We start from the raw sequence: 23,863 nt of genomic DNA on the forward strand, positions 1-23,863 counted from the left end.
TGCAGCCAGTTCAGATGATTTATAAGGTGCCACTTCTCTCCCTGCAAACCCTGAGGAGAGGCCACCAAACTCATTTTTCTGCTGACCTTTTACAGCCATTCCTAGTTAAAATGACTTTTCATCTTCCAAGTTGGGGCAGTTTGCAAAATGCGGCCAGCGAGATGAGCTCAGGCAGCTGCAGCGGATGTTCCTGCCCTTCTAAAGGCCCGTAAAGAAGAGTTTAATACAGAATTTGTGCAGCCTCCCACCCCCTTCCCACTTCTCCTCCCTTCCTTGGCTTTTAGGTGAGCAGAAAGCAGGCAGCTCCTGCTGGAGGGTTTTTTTCTGTCTTTGTGCACAGCAACTGCAGTTTCCCAGCTCAGCTCCACTACCTGCTAAGAACTCAGTCACAAATCAAGTAGAAAGTGCCCCTTAGGATGACACACACACACCCTAAGAGAACCCCTGAGCCAGGTGCTCCATTGTCCAGTGGAGCTCTCCTATAGGTGAGTCCCCATGCCTGCTCCAAGGACAAGAGATGGAGTGCTCCAGTGGATAAGGAGACGGACTTGGGATCCAGGAGATCTGGCTTCTTGCTCTTCTGCTCACTGGTTGTGTGACATTGGGTGAGACACTTCACTTTTGTGTGCCTCTGTTTCCCTTCTACCCTTAAGTTGTCTTCTTTATTTAGACTGTAGGCACTCCAGGGCCTCAGCTGTCTCTTGCCATGTGTTTGCACAGGCTGTAGCACAATGAGTCCCTGATCTAGTTGGGACACCCACAGCTACGGTGACACAAATAAATCATACAGATCAAAAATGTCCATTTTTCCTTCAATTCACAAACTGATCTTCAGCATTTTACCTGGACCTCCAGGGCAGGGCACTCTACTAACACCTAATATTCTGCAGCAAAGAAGTCAGACACTGGATTTTGGTTATGTTATTTTTAATGCCTTGGCCAGAGGCCATGCTGATTGGATCAGTACCTGGGCACGATTTCTCTCGGTGCAATACCCAGGCTGCTGGGCACGCTACATGCACTCCCTGTCAGCGCTCCTGCCAAAAGGCCCCCTCTAAGCAGGCCTCAGGCCAGAAGACGCTTTCGAATTATTATTATTTTACTGAACAAGCTGCATTTTTAGACACTTCAGATACAAGTATGCACACACCTGAGCGAGAGAGAGTGAATTGCAGCCAGAGGCAAATTCTGAAACCCCATTCCTTCCCCCAGCGACGAATGAATCTCCAGGGTCAGCCCAGCCCACTCTTGGCTTGCATCTCTGTACCCTGTCTCCCTCACCTTCATTCCCTTGTGCCATTCCTAGACTCTGAAGGGGACAGCTACATCCCACCCCACAGGGTGGGTCAGTCCTATTGATGCCAGGGGGGTCATATCATATTTATGCCCTAGCTGCATTTACTGAGCTCTTCCAGTTGAATTGCACCCCCCAGGAACGGTCAGTTTCATTGCACTCTTTTATTTACAGAAAACACAGAGATAAAGCATTGATTTTGTTTGTTTGTTTTTAGCAAACCGCCCAATCAACTAATTTTTTTTTTTTTGGCACAAAGAAATGTCACAGGTGTTACCAAACAATCATGGATCAGCAACCGACTAACTGCCCAGTCCAATAGCATGACTTAAACGAACAGACATATTGAAACGAGATTGAAAAACAAAGAGGTTATTCCACATTCAGCTAACAGCATAACCTGCTCAGAACCGGGAGGCAAGGGGAATTACTGTCAAGGGGACACCACCATTCATAAATTATATATATATTTATCTCTTACATTGTAAAAGTAAACAGTGCAAAAGTACAGTACCCCAGGTACCCTTCGGTTTGGAAAACTTGAAGGTTGTTTTATACATTGTGTGTATGTTTTGTAAACATTGTTACCCAGCCACAGTTCTAGCTCTTGCTCTGAGACGCCCAATGCCCTTGCGTCCAAAGTGCACCGTGAGGGGGAGCAGCCTCCTCGCCTTAATGCCATTGAGATTCCCATTCAAGATTTAGTGCAAATTTTGGAGAGAGAGAGAGGGGAAATAAAATAAAATCAAATAAGGCAACAGTTAGAAACAGTCCATATCAAAAAGAGGGAGTAATGCCTGGGTTACGAGAAGGGCAGGAAGTCCCTTTCTTCCACCAGGCTGATGGAAAGGTTCTTCAACTCTTCCTCTGAGCCCGCCATTTTGTAGCCGAGCTGCGCCAGCACCTGCTGGCAGGCGTTCTGAGTAAACTCCACAATCTCGTAGGAGAGGCGGAACCGCCATTTCTCTGCCGTTGCCGCCGAGTTCCGGACAGTCCCATACTTGTGTTTGGCTGAGGACCTGTCCCCTCTTGTGTTGTTTTGTATCCATCGCTCAACATTGCTGTCCATGGGAATACCCAGGAAACCGTAAATCTCCTCAGTCTTTTTCATGGGATTTCTGGCCAGGTCTTCGTACCTTACCAGCATGTATTTGCCCTTAAGCCAAGGTGGTCGGTTTAGTCCAGTGGATACAGAGTTCAAGAAGTCCTCGCAGACCGTGGTGAGCTGGGTCACATCCAGGTTATAGGGCTTCCTGCCAGTACCATCCCAGATCCTCCAAAGCCTGTAGGTGTCTCGAAAGGTCTCGCTCCTGGAAGCCAAGATACCTCTGGGGTCCCTCACCAGCTGTATAACCTTCAGGTTTAGTCTGGGATCCTCCACCAAGGCTCTGAGGTCACTGACCTCTGGCACCCGCACCGTTTTGATGGCCACATGCCCATGCTCTTTGCATGACTCAGTGGCCAACGTCAGGTTCAAGGTGCCACACTTTTTCACACAGTCCCCTTCCTCCAGATGGATGTCAATTGGCCCCAGTGATTCACAAACCGGTGGCGAGCACAGGGCCTTGCTGGCCCCCCTGCGGAAGAGCCGGTCCGTCGTATGGTTCACCGGCTGGGGTTTGATGTAGTTCTCGAGAAAGTAGAGGTCGCAGTCATAAAGGCTCCTCAGCAAGTCTCTGCTGGCACCTAGCATGACCCTCCTGTCAGTGGTGCTCTTGCTCTGGGTCAGCTTCGGGATCAAGGTGTACTGGACATGGTAGAGAGGCTCAAATAAATAGAAGACATCAAAGTGCTGGTTAAACAACTGTCCAACAAAAGAGGAGCCGCTCCTGGTGGTGGCCAGGATCAGGACGTGCGTCTTTCTGGAGAGGTTATAAGCAAAGGTTGGGCTCTCGTCACACAGTCTGTCAGCCGACTCATTCTCCTGGCTCAGGCTGCAGTTCATTGGATTGGGGACAGGGCAGCTGTGAAAGGACTTGGCTGTGAAGGTTCGGATCGCCGTGTACTGGATCGCGATGGATGCCAAGGCTAGTAGGAGGACAGCCTTCCAGGAACATTGCATGGCTGGTCACCTTCATGGAGCTTCTTTACAGGTTGTCTTAGTATCTGCAACACAAAGAGAGGTCACAAGTTGAATATTGCTCAGGACCCCGGGTACTCCCTGCGCTGAATGGAGCTCAGACTGTGAAATGACAAATGAGGCCAGTAAGCACTGTAGGAAGGTGGATATCAGCCATAACTGTATGGCTCAGGGAATCATTCCCATGCTATGCACCTCCCCATCCTATCCCAGCAAGATGAATGAACATTTAGGCACACCCTGTTAGCCTCAGAAGCCATATCCACAGAGAACTTCAACCCAGGAAATAGGGTCCTTCCTGCATGAAAGGCATGTAGAAAATGTATGGATCTCAGTTCCCTCTGTGCCAGGCCCCTGAGACTGTGGGGAAGGAGATGAGCAATGGCCCCGGCTACACTATGGACATACCTTCACGTACAGTCAGTCCAGGGGAGTTCATGGCAGCTGCGCAAACTCATGGAATCCAATAAGCATAGGCTGTGTGCTGTGCCATGTATGTAAGTCAGCTGTCACCCCATCAGTCAGAGTCACTAGCAGCCATCCCTGGTAGGAGTGCAAGAACAGAGCGGGGTCCTAGAGACAGGGTGAGTCCACCTTTCTGCCAGCTAGCAGTCCAGAAGAGTGACCAGTGTGTGCCAGCAAGTGCCTGCTCAGAGTGAGGCAAGTGGCAGCACATTCACTTCCCTCGCCTAGAGCTGCAAAAGCCCCCCCTGGCCAGGGTAGCTTGGTAAACCTGAGTCATGGTGCAGAATCCAGATTCAAGGGATTTCAGCAAGCTGGATGGGCCACAGCATTGTGGGCTTCCAGATCCAACATGCTTTTCTAACTGCCAATCCTGCAAACCCAGCCTGGGATCTGACACTCAAGTGAGATTCTTGTCTTCTCGCACCTGTGATAACGGGTCTGCCCTCAGCTGCTGCTGTGCAATCCCACCACCTTCAGATCCTGTTCTCAGCTGCAGTCCCCATGAGCTGAGGCCAATCTTGTGCCTAGATACTACGGTATTGGGCATATTAGAAACTACACTCACACAGCACATGTTCTCTCCCTGTCTGGGCTATCAACAAAGACAGCACCACGGACCGAATGCAAGGCACTTTGCTGACACATGACAGAGCTCCTGGAGCTGGGCATGTTCCTTTCACTGCTAGTGGGAGCTAGAGTCCAGAATGAGCAGTTCCCTAGAAACAGCTAGAAAAATGGATTGTGGCTGATGTGGGTGCAGGGCTTGAGGGCAGCCATGAGGCCACATGCTCCAGTACAGATGCGACAACAGGGGATATTTGCCAGGAGCGAAAGATGATTGACTGAGGCAGTGGAGGGAGGTGCTTCTGCAGGCTGCAGCAAATAAAACTGCTGAAAGATGATTTATGCTGGAGACCACTGATCTTCCCATATTGTACCCTCAACACCGCTGCTTCCAAGCCTGTGAGCATTCAAAGCAAGAAACATGGAGATTCAGAAATTAGTGCTAAAGCCCTCAGCACCTTAGTGAGGCTTTCCCTGGATGTACACTCACAACAACAGCTTTCAGCAAGAGCTCTCACTCCTTTGCTACCTGCAGCGCTGGGCCTGGGCCTCTTGGTGGAAGCAGAGCTCGGCAGGAGCCCAGCCTGGTGCTGATGAGGGGAAGAAGCAGCAATGTTTGAGCACGTGCGAAAGCAGGAGACTTCAGTGTCTGGGGTGGTGACAACTGTTCATAGAATCAAACTATTGGAAAACAAACAACATGAGAACCAACCTCCCACCATCCCTGCTGCCTCTTGCATTCAAATGGAGGGGGGCCCCAGTCCCACCCTACGTCATCCTGCTGTCACAGCCATCTACCCGGCAGCTTATTAATTCATTCTGCTTTATACTTCTTTTGCAGTGATTTCCTCCTTGTTGGCATTGGGGGCAATGACTAGACACTCCTCCATATTGCAATGATAATAGCAAGCTCCTACACCTGTAGATCTCAAAGACCTTTACAAGGTGGTCAGTATAGTTATTTTACAGATGGGGAAACTGAGGCACAGGGCAGCAAAGTGATTTGTCCAAGGTCACTCAACAGGCCAGTGGCAGAGTCAGAAATAGAACACACATCTCCTGAGTCCCAATCTAGTGCACTATCCCCAAGGGCACACAGTCTCCCTTACAACAGCTGATGGTGACAACGATGACGACAACACCTCCTCCTAGCTTGTCTGGTGTTTTCAGCAGCTTGTGGCAAACTTTATAAGATACGGACACGGCAAGGGACTGATCCTTCCCAGGAGAGTCTCAAAGGGAAACCTAGAAAGTCTGTCAGCGGCAGAACCCCCTGGAATCCAGTATTGAAGGTGGGACAGGGTATGCAAATGGCAGGGGCAGTGAGAATGTGACACAGAGGCAAGAGCAAGCGAAAGGGCAGCACCATGAGCAAAGGATGGAGAGGCTGGAGAGTAGGAAGCGTTTCCTGCGGGTGAGAGTGTGAGGCTGCAGCCCAGCCCCCTGGAACAGAAGGGGCGGAACCCTGTGACTGTGACCCATGTGGCCTGTTAGGCCCCCAAGCATTTTAAACAGGCTTTTAAAATATTTAAAATAATCTTTGAATATTTAATATTTTAAAGTCCTGTTTCATGAGCTGGATAACGTAGGCCCCTCCCCCTCTGTACCCCAGGGTGTCGGTGCATCCGCTTGCTCCAGGGCAGCCCAGCATGCAGCTGCTGCTCACCCATAACGGGACCCTGAGCTCAGCAAAGGGAGAGCATGTACAGGGCTGGAGCAGCAGGGGAGGGGGGTCAGCCCTGGCCAGCAGCTGCCCTCCTCTATTACATACTATTGTCTCTCATAGCCTTGGCTGCAGCCTGCCACAAAGGGTTGGCCCAGCACGCGGCTTTCCTGCTGCCTGCAGGATACTCTGCTCATCTGCTCGCTGGCAGAGCAGGTAAATTGGAGACAGCTGTGATGCAATTGATCCTATTCTCTCGCATGAGTAGCTGTGAACCAGGCTCAGGGCATCTGCTCTCAGTGTATGGATGGGATGGGAGGGGGCATATGTCCGTGCGCATGCGTTGCGTTGCAATGATGGGTATCTCTCTGTACACTGGCGTTTGTGTCCATACACACACAAGGGTGTGTGCGCATACAACTAAGGGGTCACACAACCAGATTCTCCTCCACCACTTTGGGGGGGGGGGGCTATCCTACCCTCCCCTATCCCAGACTGCTCCCCAGGAGAGTTTGAAATCAAACTCAAATGGCTAATGCTAACTGCAGTGACCAAGCCAGTCCACCCTGGAGGGTAGCAATATGGTTTAGACGCTTCCCAGCCTCGCCTTCCCTCTACAAACTTCCCCCGGAGACTCTTTTTTCCCTCCTGATTTAGTGCCTTACACATACATCTCACAGAATGTGCCTCTGTGTAGCTCTGTGCATTTGTAGCTGCAGCGCTGGGTGCACGTTTCCATCTGTGAATAAGGCTCTGCATGTGTCAGTGCACGTGTCTCTGTATGACTATCTGTGTGCCTTTAGCCATGACACACACGGTTATGTATGTATGTAGGCCCCCATACGTGCTTGTGTGAGTTGCACATTAACAATTAAATTTTGCAGTGATGGGTGCTATAGAAGAACCATAGGCAGATGGGTCTTTGCATGTATGGGTATCCATGTCTCTGAGAGAGTATGGTGCATGTGCCTGCATGTTGCTGCCTGTGTATCCATGTGTCTGCATATGCATCAGTGAGATGCTGCAGGACTTTGAGGTTCTAATCAAAGTGCTGACCAGTAACTTCAGACAAAACCAATTTAATGGACCCAGGTATTTTCAAATCACCTGGTGATATAAGCAGGTCCCTCTGAGACTTTCCCCTTAGCCAATTCCTCCACTTCTTTCCTCTCTTTTCTACACACAGACTCACTCGCTGATCCAGAGTAACAGCTCTGAGATTTCCCTGAACTAATCCATTGTTCCTGTACACCCAGCAGAGCAGGGAGGCCTGTTTCTCTTTCTCTCTCACACACACACAATCTTCCTTCCTCCTCCCTCCCCCACAGCATGCTGGCCACTAAAACCCAACACCCAACCCGGCTCCTCTAGGGCAAATGAAAGAAGCAGCTAAGGGACAACACTCAGTGGGGATTTCTGAGTTCTATCAGGGAGCTGAACTGGCCAGGCCAGCTTTAGTATGCAGGACCTGTTCAACCACAAAGCATCTGTGGCTTTAGCATATTAAAATTCCTGACAGGCCTGGAAAAGCACAAAGTTCCTGGTAATTTTCCCCCTGAGAGGTTTCTGCTGTTGGCGGCATGTGGCACACCCATCACCCTGACGTGCCCGACTCTCAGGAGAGGCTGCGAGCATCATTCACTCCAAAACACAATGGGGGGTGGGGGAATGCTTTGCTAAGCATGGAGCCTAGCTTAAACCCCCAGTGTTTTTACTCTTGATTTTATTTAGCGACTGAGCCCAGCTCTCATAATCCTACATGAGGCTCGGGCATGTTTTTCTGGGGGCGGGATGACTTGGAGCATTGGGAATGGGGCAAGGAGCTTTTCACTACCGTGACAAATCCATCCCAACATAGGTGCTGGAATAATTTTTAAAGTGAGTGTGCTGAAAGCTATTACCATGTATTTGGTTGTTAGTACCACTTCAAGCCAGGGGTTCAAGCCAACCCCTAGTTCCAGCATCTATGCATCCCAGGCTAACCTTGACCACAAGTTCTTCCTCTCTGATGGCTGTTTGGTGGCTCCTAGAAGAGAGGAACTGGTGGCTTTCAATTCAACCCCCATTGGACAGGTGTCCATGATCCAAACCTGCACCATTACTAAATTGTGCTCTTCCTGACAGCCTGAGCAGAGGTTCCAAGGACTTTAAGGCAGGGCTGAGCCACACTGATGGGGCAGAGGGAAGTGTGCCCTGCCCTTGTCCATACTGAACCTGTTCTGGGGCTAAACAGGAGGATCAGGTCTGGACCTAGAGCTTTTCGCCAGCATTCACACTTTGTTTTAGTACAGTTTTCTGGGTTGCTACCTGCCAGTGCCATGCTGTGTCTTGGGGGCAGGGAGATGCAAGACGAATCCATTGGTGATCCTACTATAACCTAGCCTTGGCATATCAGTACCCACTTAGCATAGAGAGGATGTCCCAGAGGGACCCAGGCACTAATGTATCCATACAGGAAATCTCACAGCTTCTCTAGTGTCCTGTCAAACCCTCACCCCCACCCCCAGAGAATTATTTTGGGCCCACCTATGTCTTACCACCTCTTGCTTCCTCCAACGCCTCCCATCACAGCCTTCACCTCTGCATGTTCTTCCTGTGCTTCCCCAGCCACACACCCATCGCACCGTTCCAGTTACTAAGGCTCATTGTTCACAATTAGGAGAGATGAAGGGCAAGACCCTGGTTTACTCTCTGCTCCTGGCTCACACACACACGGCTCTCAGGCACAGCAGCATCTTTGCCAAACAGCAATACTTAGCTTCAGTTTTCTATGTGCAATATCCGAGCAGAGAACTCTCCGTTCCCCTCTAGTGGCCACCAGTTCCACTGCGGCCCCCTAAAAGGCTCTGAACTTTCTTTCCTTTCTCCTGGACTATATTGGGGCAGGTGTGGTGTATAAGCGTGGAAATACCATGCCGGCCACAGCCACACAGAGTGAAGCGAGGTGCTGAGTAAGCTTCCGGAGTCTAGGTTCTGCCACTAAACCTGAATACTGACCTACAACCCATTCGGTTGTTCCATTCTCGGGTTCCCCAAACACACACAGCTCTACTGATGCCCCACCTCACTCCTGACCTGCAGCACTCTTTGCTATTTCAGCTATGCCAGGTTGCACTGGGGAGAGAGAGAGAGATTTGTATGGACACATATGTGAGACCGAAAGCAAATCTGAAGCCAAACCTAGGCAGCACTCTAGGGGTGAGTGACCTGCCTGAATTGTGCCCTCTCTCTGCCCCCTTCATAGGACTCAGCACCCGCCGGTCCGGCAGGTTGTTGCCCCTTGGCCTGCTGCAGATAATGGAGAGCTGCTGCGGTGAGGCGTCCAGAATGCCTGATTTGCATTTTGAAAGTAAGGGTATGGCTACATTCGAAACTTCAAAGCGCTGCCATGGCAGCGCTTTGAAGTGTCAGTGTGGTCGCAGCGCCAGCGCTGGGAGAGAGTTCTCCCAGCGCTTCACGTACTCCACCTCCTCATGAGGATTAGCTTGCAGCGCTGGGAGCCGCACTCCCAGTGCTGGGGCACTGTTTACACTGGCACTTTACAGCGCTGTATCTTGCAGTGCTCAGGGGGGTGTTTTTTCACACCCCTAAGCACGAAAGTTGCAGCGCTGTAAAACGCCAGTGTAGCCAAGGCCTAAGTGTGAAGTGTCTTCCCTCCCTTTGCCCAGGGCCATGCCCTCATGTCCCCCAGCAGCAGTGCTTGTGTCACAGCTACTTCAGCAAGAGAGCTGACCTCAGCATCAACAACCCTATTGCATGCTATTGGGGGGTGTCACTGTCAAATCTAGAACAAGCAACTCTCCACTGAGACCAGCTCAATGCAGCCAGGGAGAGGCAACTCCCAGCAGGACCAGCACAGCACAACACCTACCAGAGCATCCCAAGTGGAAGGCAACTCCAAGCCAGTTCAGTGCAACTCCTACCAGCTGTAGAAAAGAAACCCCTCTGCTCTCACTGAAACTGGCATCCTCTTAAGCAGAGATGCTTTCATCATCTAAGGACTTACCTGGGCATCCCAGCCCCTCCTCCTCCCCTCCGCAGCAGGGTGAGTGTGGGGAGGGTCCACCTCCCAGTCCTGTACTCATTAGGTTTAGTTTAATCCCAGGAAGGAGATAGGTGAGTCTGTGCTGCAGCCCCTCCAGGGAAGCAGTGGGATGGGAAGCAGTGAATGAGGAAAAGCAGGCAGCCCCCAGAAAAGTCAGGGGACACTCCCTTCTCCAAGTGGCTTGGCAAGGCTGTGACTGAGACGGCTCCTGGCCTCATGGCACTGCTGTTCCAGACAGTGCTAACCCACCAGCACTGGGGAGCTGCTGGCAAGGGTGGGCATCATCTTCCATCCAGGCTTTTCCTGGCTTCGGCTTGCCAAACATAGAGCCTACAACAAGGCTGCTGTAACAAACGCCACCAGGGGGGGAGACAGACACAGCCCAGCTCACTACACCTAACACACAGCACACCGCTGCAGGCACACATGCATGTGGTAGGGCTCAAATTTTCAGAAGGCTCAGCCCCCACCTGTGCCTCCAGAGTTTCAAAACTGCCCAGCTGCCATTTAAGCACTATAATTGGAAGAGGTCGGCACATTGCACACGAAGCTCTTTTGGAAATCTGCCCACTGGTCTCACAGTGGCAGCAGCTGGGTGCTGAGCACTTACAAGAACCTGGCCCATATTTAGGTGCCTAAATGGGAGCTGAGTTCTTTAGAAAACCCAGCTCCACTGGTGGGTGCCCAGAGCTTGGAAATCTAGCCCTACGCTCTTTTGAAAATGTGGCCCCACAGGTGCTGCTACACTAGGTTTATTGGTCTAGAATTTCCTGCTCCCCCCCCCAAAAAATGGCGCTTCAAAGGCAGACATGGGAATGGTGGGTGCCAGAATTGCACCCACTGTGTCCTGTGGATATGCTGCAGGCAGAGTTAGATGATGTGGTGGTAGAAATGCCAGCCCCTGTGTAACTTAATGCTGCCACTGGTGAAGCTAAACTACTAGTAGCAGCAGTGGGAAATAAAGCCATTGCTGGTGCAAAGCCTTTCCCAGTCCTGGGGCCCATGGTGTAACCTCACTAGGGTTCTCCAGTTCTGGAAGGTGCAGCTTTCCAGGACCTCCCTCCCTGCACACTCATACACAGCCCCCTCCCCTCCCAGCAGACTACTGTCCCCACCCTTCCTGGCTTTACATACCCTATGTCAAAGCCACTCTCCTTCCAGCTGAGGGAGATGGGGCTGTTTGGAACTGTTCAGTGCTGGAGCTATAGACCCAGGGTTTCCCCTGGGTGGGTGGAGCTCAAGGCTTTATCTCTACCCAGATGGGGAAAGTGATAATGAGGTGGGGGAGTACAGAGAGCTGTCCCCACCATCTGAGCCTGCATGCTCCCATTGTCCTCTTTATATGAGTTGTTTTTACACCTGACAGTGCTATGCATGGGCTGCTTTGCCCCAGTACACTAGCTACAAGCAGAGAGGAGTGACCTTTCATGTGCTGGGAGCGCCCAGCATGGCACCTGAACTCTGCCCTTCCTTGGCCTTTGTTCATGGCCCTCATCTGCCAGTGCCTGCCACTATTACCAGGAAGGGCTCTAGGCTAATTCAGTGTTGCCAACATTTCTGATTTTTTTGCAAGTGAGAGGATTTTTGCAATGGCTGGATTCCATCTTGTGGTGAGGAGGGAAGCTCTAGCCCACATGGGAATTTCACCCCTGCCTGTGATAAACCCCTTCTGATTGGCCCCCTGCCCCATTGACCCACCTCCTGGGGAAGAGCATCCTATCACTGCAGCTGCAGGAAGCAGGCAGAGCTCACTGCTTCCTCTGCACCCCCCAAGGGCCCACACCGGTCTCACTGGAGAGGAGGAGAGAGAAGAAAGCTCCTAACAGCTCAGGGAGGCTCTGCTCCTCTGCCTCACTGCCATACCCAGCCTGGAAGTGGGAGAAAGACCTAGCTGCAGCCCACCCCCATCATGCCTGGGAGAGAGAATGAAGAACCCCACAAGCTGCAGGAGGAGTAGAGGTGAGGCTGGGGTTGCAAACTTGAGCTAGGGGTTGGGGAGACAACCAGAACTGACATCTGGCCAGAACTGATGCAGGGACTGAGGATTGATTCAGCGGCTGGATAGACAGAATAAATTGTTGGGAGGAGGACAGGCAGATGTGGGAGTGAGAAATCACCTTGTCCAGTAAATTTGGGATAGTGGGCATTGCTAATTGTGAATTCAAAAATCAAATGATAGACCAAAAACAAGACATTTTTTTAAATCCTTATTTTGGGGCCAATCTCATTATTTTGTGGGCCTGACTCCTGATTTTGAACCTTTGGGGTTAGCATTCTTTCTCCCTTGACCTCTGAACGCTGTCTGTGATCACTTCAGGCCTATGCTGTCCCCAGGATGCCATGCAATGACCGGTGGAACGGTGCCAATTGTAGCAGGATGTTCCCAGCCATTCTTGGCACTGGGATATGGAGAGTGTCAATTTTAAAATCAAAATTCCAGAGGGGCTGCTTCACTCTCCCTTCCCCACCCCAGATTCCCACTGCCCCATAGGAAGACGGTTAAAGGCAGTGAAACACCCATGAAAGGAGGCAGAGGTGGGTGCAAACACGTGCATCCACGTCTCCTGGCTGGCACAGCTATCCTGCTGACAGTGCAGGCAGAAAGCCAACCTGACAATCCAGGAGCTTTAGAGATCAGCACAGTGAATTAACCTGAAGGGTATAAGTGAATTACCCTCAAACAGAGCAACAAGTGTGGCTGGACACCACAAAGCCCCTGGGAGGGAGTCCCTGAGCTAGAGATTCTCTTAACAAGTTTGATGCTACTCACTGCTTTTATAGCTCCATATTGGGAGTGCACAGCTGTATGCTCTGATCATGGCTGATCTCACAAACTAAGCAGGTTGCATCTGGTCAGTAGAAAATGCAAGCTGCTGCAGTGATTGGTGTAGGGGGTATTCCGCTCTCTGAAGCTGCTGGGCCCAACATTCCCGCCTGGTGCTAAAAGGTGCTGTGCATCTGGAGGTGCTGTCAAATCTCTTGTGGTCATTCAAGAGCTCATGTCACTTCTCTGAAGCTGGGGTATGTCTCCCACCCATCACCCTATGTCCTGATCAAATCCCAATGCAGGTTAGTCCATTCTGCTGCCTTAAATTCCCTCTGTAGCTTTGACTGAATACAGGAATCTTCCCCCTGCCCCACCCTAAAAGGTTGTGTAATATTGTCGTGCAGCTGCCTTACTTGTTGCTCCTCCCAAAAAGTGGCTGCACCAAGCGCAAGTGAAGTAATTCATAGGGTCTGTAAAGTACTTTTGGGTTCCTCTGGAGTGGCATATGCTTTAAAATGGAAGGTGTTAATAATAATAATTAATTATGTATTATCATTGCTGTTGGGGAGCTTACTGAAGCTCCTGAGGGTTACGTTTTGTGGTTGCTCAGTCCTCATCTGGTGTGTCAATGAGGCTGCTCGCCTCTCTCTCCCTCTCTATTTCATGCTCTCAGCTTTGCTAGTCGGATTTGGGTGCCCCAGCCTCTTTCAGCAGCTCCTGCCTTCCAATTTATGCAATCTTTGTGAAGTGAAGGGCTGTATTGAGGCCCGGCTCACTGGTGAAAATAGGGCTAGTGGGGAAAGGAGATGAGGGGGAAGGAGAAGATTCAGACAGCCAGCAGGGTGGAGAGGGACCATGCGGTTAGGGAAAAGGGTTGGAAGCCAGAGGTACCTGAAGACAGTGGAGATGCCGCATCACACCATGCGCAGCCCTACTGAGAGACAAAGTGAAAGCCAGCCACCTTGCTGACAGCCTGTTGCTGTGGCTGAGAGAAGCAGGAGCCCTTCACTCCTATCCAGTAGAGCCTTGCACCTCTCCCACCACAGTGGGTCTGGATGGGGGCTGACCCCTCTCTGCAGGTGTGCAACGTTGCCTCCAAACATTGTGTCTACCCCCAAAACTGATTACAATGAACAAGTCTGTTTCCATGGAAACCATACAGTGACTCAGGACTTTGGGACCAGCTCGGAACAGGATTGTGAATATCGAATGCTCAGGGAGATTTAGGGTCCTGAAGTCTGAGAACGAAAGGGACAGCAGCAGATGGACTGCAGTGCTGACGCTCCCCTGGCAGGCAGTTACGTACACACACTTCCACAGATACACAGGGCGGTGCACACGCACAACCATATCAAATCCATTCCACAAGTCTACGGCCTCGAGCCAAACCCCTTCCACTGACACTGGCGTTACTGCAGCAGTTGGGAGTCATTACTGAAGTAGGCTACTCTGGGAGCACACACCCAAAAAACCAGACCTACCCCAAGGCCTAGCCACACTTGTGCACAGGTGCCACACCCACCCATACCAACCATTATGCACTTGCTGCAGTTCCCTTTCCCTTTTACACAATCTTAGCCCAGCTGCCCTACCCATGACCCTGCAGCTAAGAATAATTCAGTAGCGCTGTCTCACCATAGCACTTTCCATCCCTGGAGCCCAACATGCTCTCCAGGCAGGGTGAATTGTTACCATCCCTATTTTGCAGACAGGGAAGCAGAGACATGGAGAGACCAGCAGTGCCTCTTCATGGCGCTGGCCGGTTAATAGGCCAGCCAGACTCTCACTTCGCAGGACTGTTTCTGTAGGAGCTCACAGCTCAGCCACAGCAGTGAAGTTGCAGGATTGCAAAACAAAGCCCAGTACGAACCAGCAGGCTCTGGCTCCACTGCTTCTTGACACTCCGTGATTGCGGTATGACTTTTTCTTAAAATAAACTGTTGAGGCCATTTAGGCAGGGGAGACAGGGTCTTGATGGGGGTTAATGCCGAGCATTAGGCTCAGCTACAGTGACTTAGTCAGATTTGAGTCTCTGGAAATCTGTAGGGCCACTGGGGTGAGACACGGCCACCAGGGACGGCTCTGATGCAGCTGTTAGTATCTCCCTCTACAAGCTGTGCCACACACTGCTCTGCAGGAGCAAAGGGGGCTCAAACTGGGAAAGCTAGTCTTAAAATAACAGGAAGGAGCCATTTCCTCCCACTCTTTACTAATGGTAGACACCCACCTTTAGGCACTGCAGGGGACCCAGGCATGTGTAGTATCTGTCCCAGCACCTAGGCACAACAAGGCCAGTTAAGATGGAAGTGGGGAGGGGTCCAGTATTGCCATGGAATAGTCTTGCCTCTTCTTTAGTCCCGTAGGAATACAACTTCTCTACAAATCCCAGCAGGGTCCTTTTTCTGAAGAGCTAAGGTGAGCAGTTCAAATGGGACCTTAAAAGCTGAGGACCTGTCTGTTCTGCATGTAAGATCCCATGGTACCTTTCCTAAGGGTAGGGTGTCTCTGCTGTAAACCTTTCTTACTCTTACGTGGTGTGTTGTTCATCCACCAAGCTGCCTCCTCCAGCCAAGAGGTGGCTGTGGGATCCTTTAGGATGAAAGGCGCCATCAGAATGTGCAGTAGGACAATGTGCCTCCCTCCCCCCCCAAAATCCTCCATAGTGATTTCTGATTGTGATATTTTTTTTAATTTTTTTAAGAGCCTTATTTTTGCTGGCACAGGCATTTTGAGCTAATTAATTGTTAGCAACAAACTCCAGCCCCAACCAACCCAAATGTTTTCCTATCACAACAATCAACCTGTATCTAGTTATCCCTCTGCACCACATCTGCCTTTCAGTCGGTAACTATCTGGCTATGCATGGTACAGCTTCTCCTGGTTTCCATCTTCCTCTGAACTCTCCTGCAGCACATTCTGTCAATTCACACCAAGAGCTTCTCTGGCTACTTGAAAGATCTTTATAACCTCCTTACAGCAGCTCCCTCTTTCTATATGTCTGTCCCATGACCAGCTTGGTCATAGGGACATCATTTTATGATATTTCAGTGGGTGGTGCTTTTATCCCAGCAGTTCTCATCTCCTCTCTGGGCTCCCCATGAAGTAAGAAAGCATTATTATCCCCATTTTACAGATGGGAAACTGAGGCATAGAGAAGCTAAGTGACTTGCCCAAGCTTATACAGGTAGTTCAGGACATAACAGGGACTAGAACATGGATCTCACTGAGCCATCCCTCCTCCCCTTGCTTCCCCTTTTCATTAAATATCTGGTTCCTTCAAAAGCCCAACCCCTGAACTATTCAGCGTTCCTGTATGAAATCTCCATTATCAAAAGTCCCTCCATTTACACTAGACTGGGTATTGGTGAGCGCTCAACCCTCTTGCCCCTCACCTGTTTCAGGTAGTTCAGACCAGCATGGGACTAAAGGATGCGCCAGCATCCAGTTATATAAGCAACTGATTGTTTCCAGCCTCTAAAAAGTCCTTCCAAGAGCTACAGATACCCAGGCAAACCAGACAACGTTGCACAAAGGGACAGGGAGTCTGGCCTCCGTGTGGCATTAGAGAAATTATTCCAAGCAATTGATCATTTATAAAGAAAAGGAAGTTTTCACCAAGGCTCATTTCTACTGCCAGGTTTTGATCAAGAGATTGCTAAAACCCACTTGTAATTGCTTCCCCTTTTGCCCCAGAGGGAGCTCCTAAGGGTTCATATCCCAGGACTGGCACTATTGTGGATTTGTGAATAGAGGAAATCCAAATCTGGCAGGAGAAGGGCCATTCTGGTCTGTGCAGAGAGAACAAAGATCTGAAAAATAGGAATGGCTGGAGAAATTACTCTGCCTAGGCACACCAGGTGATTTTTTTCATTCCCCTGGAAAATTGTGGCAGGTAACGCTAAGGAAAAGGTTACAAGGGCAGGAGAGTAGGTAAGCAGCAGACACCCCATCACCGCTGGGGCAGGTAGGAAGAAGAAGTAGCCAACAGGACATTCCCATGGAGCTCTGCCCTGTGCTTGATATGGCTGGGGAATAGGAAATCTTCCTACCCTGGCCACCCCATGCCTTTACTCTTGGGAAGAAATGGCACAGCTGAAGTACCCACTATTTTTTGCACAAGGAAAGATCCGCTCCATGGGATTCTGAAGCCTTCTGCCCGCTGTGTCCTCAGTGCAGCCTCCCAGCTCAGCACAAGGCTGGAACTTGCTCCATTTTTGGTACAGCTGCTAGCGTTATTAAGGGTGATAAGTAAAGCCCCCTAAGCACCTGGCTCTGAGCCGCCTCACTGCCCTGAGTGGGAATCATCCACCATATGCTGATGCCACCCTCTTAAATTGGTCTCATCCCCATTCTCTCCCCTCAGTGGGAATCGCCTCCCCATCACTTTGCTAAGGGATTTCTTCCCCTGAAATACCTGGCCAAGGCCTGTGCCAGGCTACTGGCTGGGTGGACACCCTGGTCTGAGCCAGCAAAGCAAATCCCACATTCCAGCGCAGTTTCCCTCCTGCAAAAATGGGGATCAGCCCGTGCCCGCACCGTGCGCCCCTCCCAGAATGGGGGCTCAGTCCTGGCCCCAGTGCATTGTCCCCCTAAATCGGAGTCGCCCCCACCCACCGTTGCTGGCTCTGCTGGGAAAAGCAGCCGGTGAGCTCTTCCTGCCCAGGAAGGAGGGGGTCGCACATCCGTGCCCAGCCCGCCCCTGCAGGAGCCTGGGCGGCCGGGTTCGCCCCCATCCACCTACCTGAGGATGAAGTGCGGAGCCGCTCCGGGCGCAGCGGCAGGAACTCCCCGCAGCTCATTGAGCCGGGGCGGCTGCTGGCCCCGTCCTCCAGCCGCAGTTCAGGCTCCCTCCGTCCCGGCGAGCAGCGGCGACAGCATCCTTCCTGGCCGGCTGAGCCCTCACTGGCCCCTCTGCATGGCCCAGGGGGTAGCTCGGCCCCGGGAGTCCCCGCTGCCCTGCCCCCTTCTGCTGCAGCCAAGGGGACCAGCTTCTACAGAGCTGGGCACAAGTTGCCCCCCACTTCCCTGGGGGGGGGACCAGCCTCCCCCAGTCACTGAGAGAACGAGCCAGGCACCTGGGGAGCGCTTCAGCAGGCGCTGCAATGGGGACTCATGCCTGTAACAAGCAAGGTAAATCCTTCTGCTGCCTGTGCGGAGACTCCAGGGAAAGCAGCAAACAAGGCGTGGGGCAGGTCCCAGTGTCCACGCCCCTCCAGTTCAGCTCCCCCCCTTCGCCCCCCTTGCAGCCCCGGAGTCCCTCTTCCAGCAGGCACAGTCCAGGATGTGAGAGCAGAGCCTCTCTCTCTCTCTCTTTTCCTCCTTGCACAGCTTTTCTCAGGCTGGCAGCTGCTCTGGGCTTGAGCTACAACTGCACAACAAGCAGCCTGCTCAGTAGAGCCAAATATGCAGCCAGCCCCCCTTTCTCGCTCTGTCATCATCCCCACCCCTCGCTAGGGTTAGTGCACAGCCCATGCTCTGCACTGCTTCAGTAGGTGAAACAGCCCCTTTCCCAATCTCTAGTCTGGTTTCCTTCTACTTTCAATGGAGATTGGCAGCAGGAGAGCCAGTCGATTCTGCCTAGGGTAAGTCAGTGGCACTAGACCTCAGCATTAGCTGCTTTGTTCTGCCCAACCAGCAAAGAACTTTTATGCTTCCAGATAAAGTCTTCCTTCCATCTTAAAGGGGCCAACCCCCTAAAGATCTTCATGCTCCCTTTATATAAAAATCACTTATTGCTGTTTCTGGACAGTAGCGAACTAAATGAGGAAAGCCCCTCCTAGGTGGGGAGATGGAAGAACAATAACCTGGCGCATAGGCAGCCAACAAGACAGACTGGGCTGTGAATTTGTGATGTGAACGAACATCCATTAGGGGTTAAACTGAGACTCACTCAGATCTCCAACTGTGAACTGACAGAGCATCATTTCACCACTCCACTTGCTTGCCTCAGGCCAGATTGCTGGCTTCTGAATGGCTGATGAGGCCTGGTTTTAATTTTTTTTTAAATTTATTTTGTAACAATTACTTGTGTTAGGAATGCCTCGGGTTCTCTGACTCCTGGGATCTTAGTAGCTCTGCTGCAGCTAGGGATCAGTAGTCTGAGAAGAGACTTATAGTATCATTTAAAATGAAAGAATAATTAAAAATCAGAAAGAAAGCTGCCATCATGACAGTCTAGGGGGCCCCGGGTGAGGGTCAGGAAATGCAGCTCCCATTTGAATGCAGGGGGAAATAGAGACTTTCAAAGCGGTTCTAAGTCCCATTTTGCTTTTTTGACAGTATTTTTTGGTTTATTTCAAAGTGTCCCAACTACATTACCTCAAATAGGTTAGATGTTTCCTTCCAACAATGCTGAATGTTTTCTTTTTGCCATGCATTGCTGAGCTGCAGTTTCTGTGCCCTAACCTACATCGTCAGACGAGGTCTAACTTTAAATGGCAACTTCCAATGGGACATTGTTTATCATTCTGGAGACCATACAGTGCACATTCCTTTTTTATGTATCCCATCTTATTTAGTATTTGTTTAATGGACGGTCCGAGATGTTATAAAGAATTACAGCAGTTTTCCTTTAACTCTAATTTTAGAAATACTAAACTCCTAATGACACTCAGGTTTGCTGGAAACTGTCTCTCCAGCTCAGAGATTGCTTAATTTCCACCACAAACTCTAGAATTCACAAAATGTAACTAAGGATTCATGGTATTTGAATGTTAATAAGAAGCTCAGAAATGCCCCATTCCCTTTAGCAGCCAGCAAAGTGGTAACCAGGTTAGGAGGAACAGCAGTTGCTAAGTCCATTCTCAGGAATCGTATCAATAAAAAGAAACATTTCTGGAAGTGCAGGAATCGTAATATTCCAGAGGTGCAATGTGGAATTCAAAGTTACCAGGCTCTTAATTCAAGTCCCATGAACCATAATTTGGGAATATCAGAATATTCACCTGTATCTTTGGCATTTCGGGATCTAATCTCCAACTTTGGGAATATCTGGGTCTTAAAGCTGATCTCTAAAGTTCTCTAAGCTTTTGTTCCTATTTTTTGAAATATCACATCAATACTAATCCCCTTAATCTAATTGGAGAAAACTTTGGAAGGGGACTGTCCTCATTCTTGCAGTGGCTGGACATCCAGTGGCCACTTCATAGGGTTGGTTTGTTTGTTGTGCAATTATTGCTTTTTAATATCACACCTCTGTCCATAGCAGCAGCATCTAGTGCCATTTATTACCTCATCCACTGTTAGACTGATGGCCTCTTGTCTGATTTTTAAGGTATCCCCAGCTCCTTGTCTCATCTATCTGGGTCTCAGCGAGGACATTTACAAGATAACACCAGTAGTCGTGTTCAAAACTCCTGTCTTGTCTGAACTTCACCCCAGCTCCTAGAAACACCAGAACTTCTGGCTACTTCTGGAAACAAGAAAACTATATTGGCACAATAGCCCTTGGCCCATCATTGAGTCTCAGATAAAAAATACTCCACTTGGGATAGGAGGAGGTCTGCATGCTCCCCTAGGATTCCCACAGTGCTATCAAGCACTGACAGGATCCAGTGACTAAAGCTTTCCCTTCTGACATACACACTGTGCAGACACCTGAGCAAGAGACAATGCCAGCCCTAGCTGGGAAACCTAAGTGAGCCAATGCAGTTACCTGATACATGCACTGTGCTGTGGAAAGACACAAATCTCTCCATAGTTAAAGCTGAAACAAATCTGCTGCTGTAAGGCCAGTTTTGACCTACTACCTCTTCTGAACCAAAATGAAATCAAGCCACCTGACACTACACAAGTTCATTCCTAAGACAGGGCAGAACTTTTCTGAAGGTATGAGGCAAATTGGTATTTGGGAGAGTGAGAGTTTGAAACTGAGATGATTTTTCTTGGACCTGTTTCTATTTTTTTAAGCTAATTTAAACTCCATAATTTGGCCCAGAAGCTCCACATTTGGTTAGTCAGTTGGCCTCAGCAAGGACTGGTGGCTTTTGCTAGTTTGGGAGAGTTTTGTGGAGCAATGTTATTAAGGACGTTGCTGTGTGATGAACCCAGGTAGGTTTATGAACACCACAGAATATTTTTTCTGAATGTCACATACCACTCCCCGCCCTGCACTGAAGCAGGCAGCCACCATGGCCATGTCTGCATAGGTATTTGGGGCATGTTTAATCTCCATTGTTCCCTCTCACTTAACATGCCCTGCGTCTGAACACAACAGAGCCTTGTGTTGAGGTCGTGCTATATGTTGTGTCAGGTGCACCAGGGCTGAGGTTCAGTTGTGCCAGCTCAGTTGTGCTGAGGCCCCATGTGCATGGAGGTTACAGCAAACAATGTGACCTAGTCCTTCACAGACTCTCAAAGTATTTTCACACTGCAGAAATGCCATCTGTGTGGATCTCCTTAACCTCCTCTGCCCAGGGATCAGTCCAGCCAGACAACTATAGACATGCTCCCAGCACAACCATATGGGCCCCAGCTGTGAGCTGCTTCAACAACAACAATCTTCTTTTGATGGCTGCTCAGTAAACCTGTTCCTGACCCATCTGAGTCACATTTGATCCATCTCTACCACATATAGCACAACTCTATTGTACAAACCTATAACTGCTATGGTATAGATCAGTACCTCATAGATCTGTGCAGACCAGCTGTATTTCACAGATCTACAACAGATGTCTATATTAATGGTATATTAAAGATATATGTTCTAGATCTACAGTGTCTGATGGAGAGGAGCTGTGAGCAGACTTCCAGATGGCCTGTGGCCACGTCAGATCTCCAGTTGCCTTTTGGGCCAACATATTGAAAGTGCAGGAACCAAAAGATCTATGGCAGGATTTCAAGGCATCCTGCCAAGCTCAGCATTAACTAGACCCAGGAACCAGTGCGAGAAGGCAGCCATTGACGGTAATAGAAGTCTGGGAGGGCACCCATATGTTATCCATTCTTTCAAGGAATAGAGCCAATACCCTAACTAGAGACTGCCCAAGTATGAGAGCAAAAGATTTAATGGACACCTTCACAGCAATCTACATCAATATGGGTAGGCAGGACAGTAACAGTGAGCCTGGTGAATCCCAGACCACCCTGCCAAGCCTAGATGAGTCCCAGTCTTCTGAGACCCTGGAAGCTGGAGAACTTGAGTCTCCGGACCTGTGGAGGGGTCTCTAATCTCTGGGAGGTATAAAGAGCTAAGATAACCTCTCCATGAAGCTGCCGGCCTCTCTTGGTGGAGAGAGGTGGAATACAGCATTGGAATATGAAAGTGTAAATAGAAGTATCCATTTTTCCCTTTCCTGTGTAGAAAATATCTTGGATTATGTTTCCATGGCTACACATAGGACACTTTGGCTTTTCCTTTTACTTCCAATGCTTGTTCCACCCTCCTTCAAAAAGAGCCAGGCAACCACTGGCCAGGTTTGTCAACCTTCAGTCTGGGAGAAAAAGACAAATAAAGGAGGACGTGCTTCTGGGCCTTCAGAGGGACATTAGCCAGAAGTATGACCATTGCCATCAGATGGAGTTGAAAACAATGAGGCTGCAGGCTGAACCCAACAGGAAAACAAGGAGGCCATGGCTGAATGCACTCAGCATGACGGGAACATGCTAAAAGAAGACAGTGAACTCCAGAGACAAATAGCTGATCTTCAAAATCTTCAGGCACTGCTCTCTCTGCTATACGTGGTCTACCTTAATCTGTTGCCTATCCAGAACACTACCATGTGCTCCAGAATATGCAGATCTCTAGTGGTTGGGGTGGACACCTCAGCAATAGCAACCTGTCTCAGCCTTACCTTTTGCACCCTACTCAATGCACAGAAGAGGTGAAGAGAACAAAGATGCACTTCTGCTACTTCTGGGGTCTTGCATGTCCCAGAATTCTGAACTTGCTGTACGTATTTTAGGGCAAGCACAGGCTATTTATACAAAGTTGTAGCATGATGTAGTTTATTTAAAAGGTTATGAGAGTTAATATTTAATTTGCCATTTAGAATTTACACAAAGCTGATACTGAGCAGTTACGTTATAAAGTCATTTGGACCTGCTGTTTCTTACAGAGTTTTACTGGTTTATTACAGGAATTGCATACATGCACTTGTTTGTTACAGCGTATACTGCTCTCATGCCTCAGCATCTGGTCTCTGTGCAATATAGTTGTGTTTTGCACTCATAAAAAGTGTTTGCTTCAACTAATGCTGTCAAGGTCCCAAGCAAGAGCGGGGTAAGTAATCAATTAGTGTGTAATAAGACAACAAAGCAATGCACTTTCAAAATCCAAAATACCAACCAGTAGTCTCCAGCTGTGAGCAGGTTCCCTGGTACCCCACTTCTTTTGGCTAACTAGCTCCTGATCTTTCCTCCTGGCTGGATTCCTGTGACAGAGTGCAGGGAGCAAACACCTATTGAGCTCCTGGAAAGTGGGCGGGCACAAGCCTGCCCACATCTGAAGGCCCCTCCCCCAGCTACTGAACCCGGGGCTCAAGTAATATGGGGGACAAGTAATGAGAAAACAGGGACAGGATGAGGGTTACAGGTTCAAAATTGGAGATCCAGAAGGGGTCGTCAAGCAGACAACAGCACCCACTGCTCCTCGAAGGTGTTTAGGGAGCCAGCAGAGGTGGCCCAGATACGTGAACACAGGGAGGAGCGGAAATAGGCCCTGCAGTCACAGAGCACCTCCCCATCCAGCATCCTCCTCCTGGTGCAATGGATGGGCAGGGAGTGAATAGGTGAGTCTGTACTCTGATCACTCAAGGTATGCCTACACCTATGTCTGGCCCATGCCAGTTGACTCAGGCTTGTGGGACTTGGGGTAAGGGGCTCTTCAACTGTGGCATAGATGTTTGGGCTTGGGCTGCAGCCAGAGCTCTGGGGCCCTCCCACCTCACAGGGTCCTAGGGCCCTGGCTCCAACCCACATCCAAATGTCTACACCACAATTAAACAGTTCCTTAGCCTGTTCCCCTTGAGCCTGAGTCAGCTGGTATG

General features: G+C 49.9%; 1 protein-coding gene across 1 annotated transcript; it reads right to left on the reverse strand.

Moving 5' to 3' along the window:
• Positions 1 to 1,461: 1,461 nt before the first annotated feature.
• CHST1 (carbohydrate sulfotransferase 1) lies at positions 1,462 to 17,654 on the reverse strand. The gene is made up of 2 exons (XM_032775124.2): positions 17,620 to 17,654; positions 1,462 to 3,400 (listed from the first exon to the last, which is right to left on the reverse strand). The coding sequence occupies exon 2, from the start codon at positions 3,354 to 3,356 to the stop codon at positions 2,097 to 2,099; it is 1,260 nt and encodes a 419-aa protein (XP_032631015.1). The 5' UTR covers positions 3,357 to 3,400; positions 17,620 to 17,654; the 3' UTR covers positions 1,462 to 2,096.
• Positions 17,655 to 23,863: the final 6,209 nt, after the last annotated feature.

The sequence above is a fragment of the Chelonoidis abingdonii genome, chromosome 4 (genome assembly GCF_003597395.2).
Source record: "Chelonoidis abingdonii isolate Lonesome George chromosome 4, CheloAbing_2.0, whole genome shotgun sequence".
In the NCBI taxonomy this organism is placed as follows: Eukaryota; Metazoa; Chordata; order Testudines; family Testudinidae; genus Chelonoidis; species Chelonoidis abingdonii.

Excerpts from the sequence above, each read along its gene's own strand:
- CHST1 (XM_032775124.2), bottom strand. The coding sequence starts at position 3,356 with ATGCAATGTTCCTGGAAGGCTGTCCTCCTACTAGCCTTGGCATCCATC.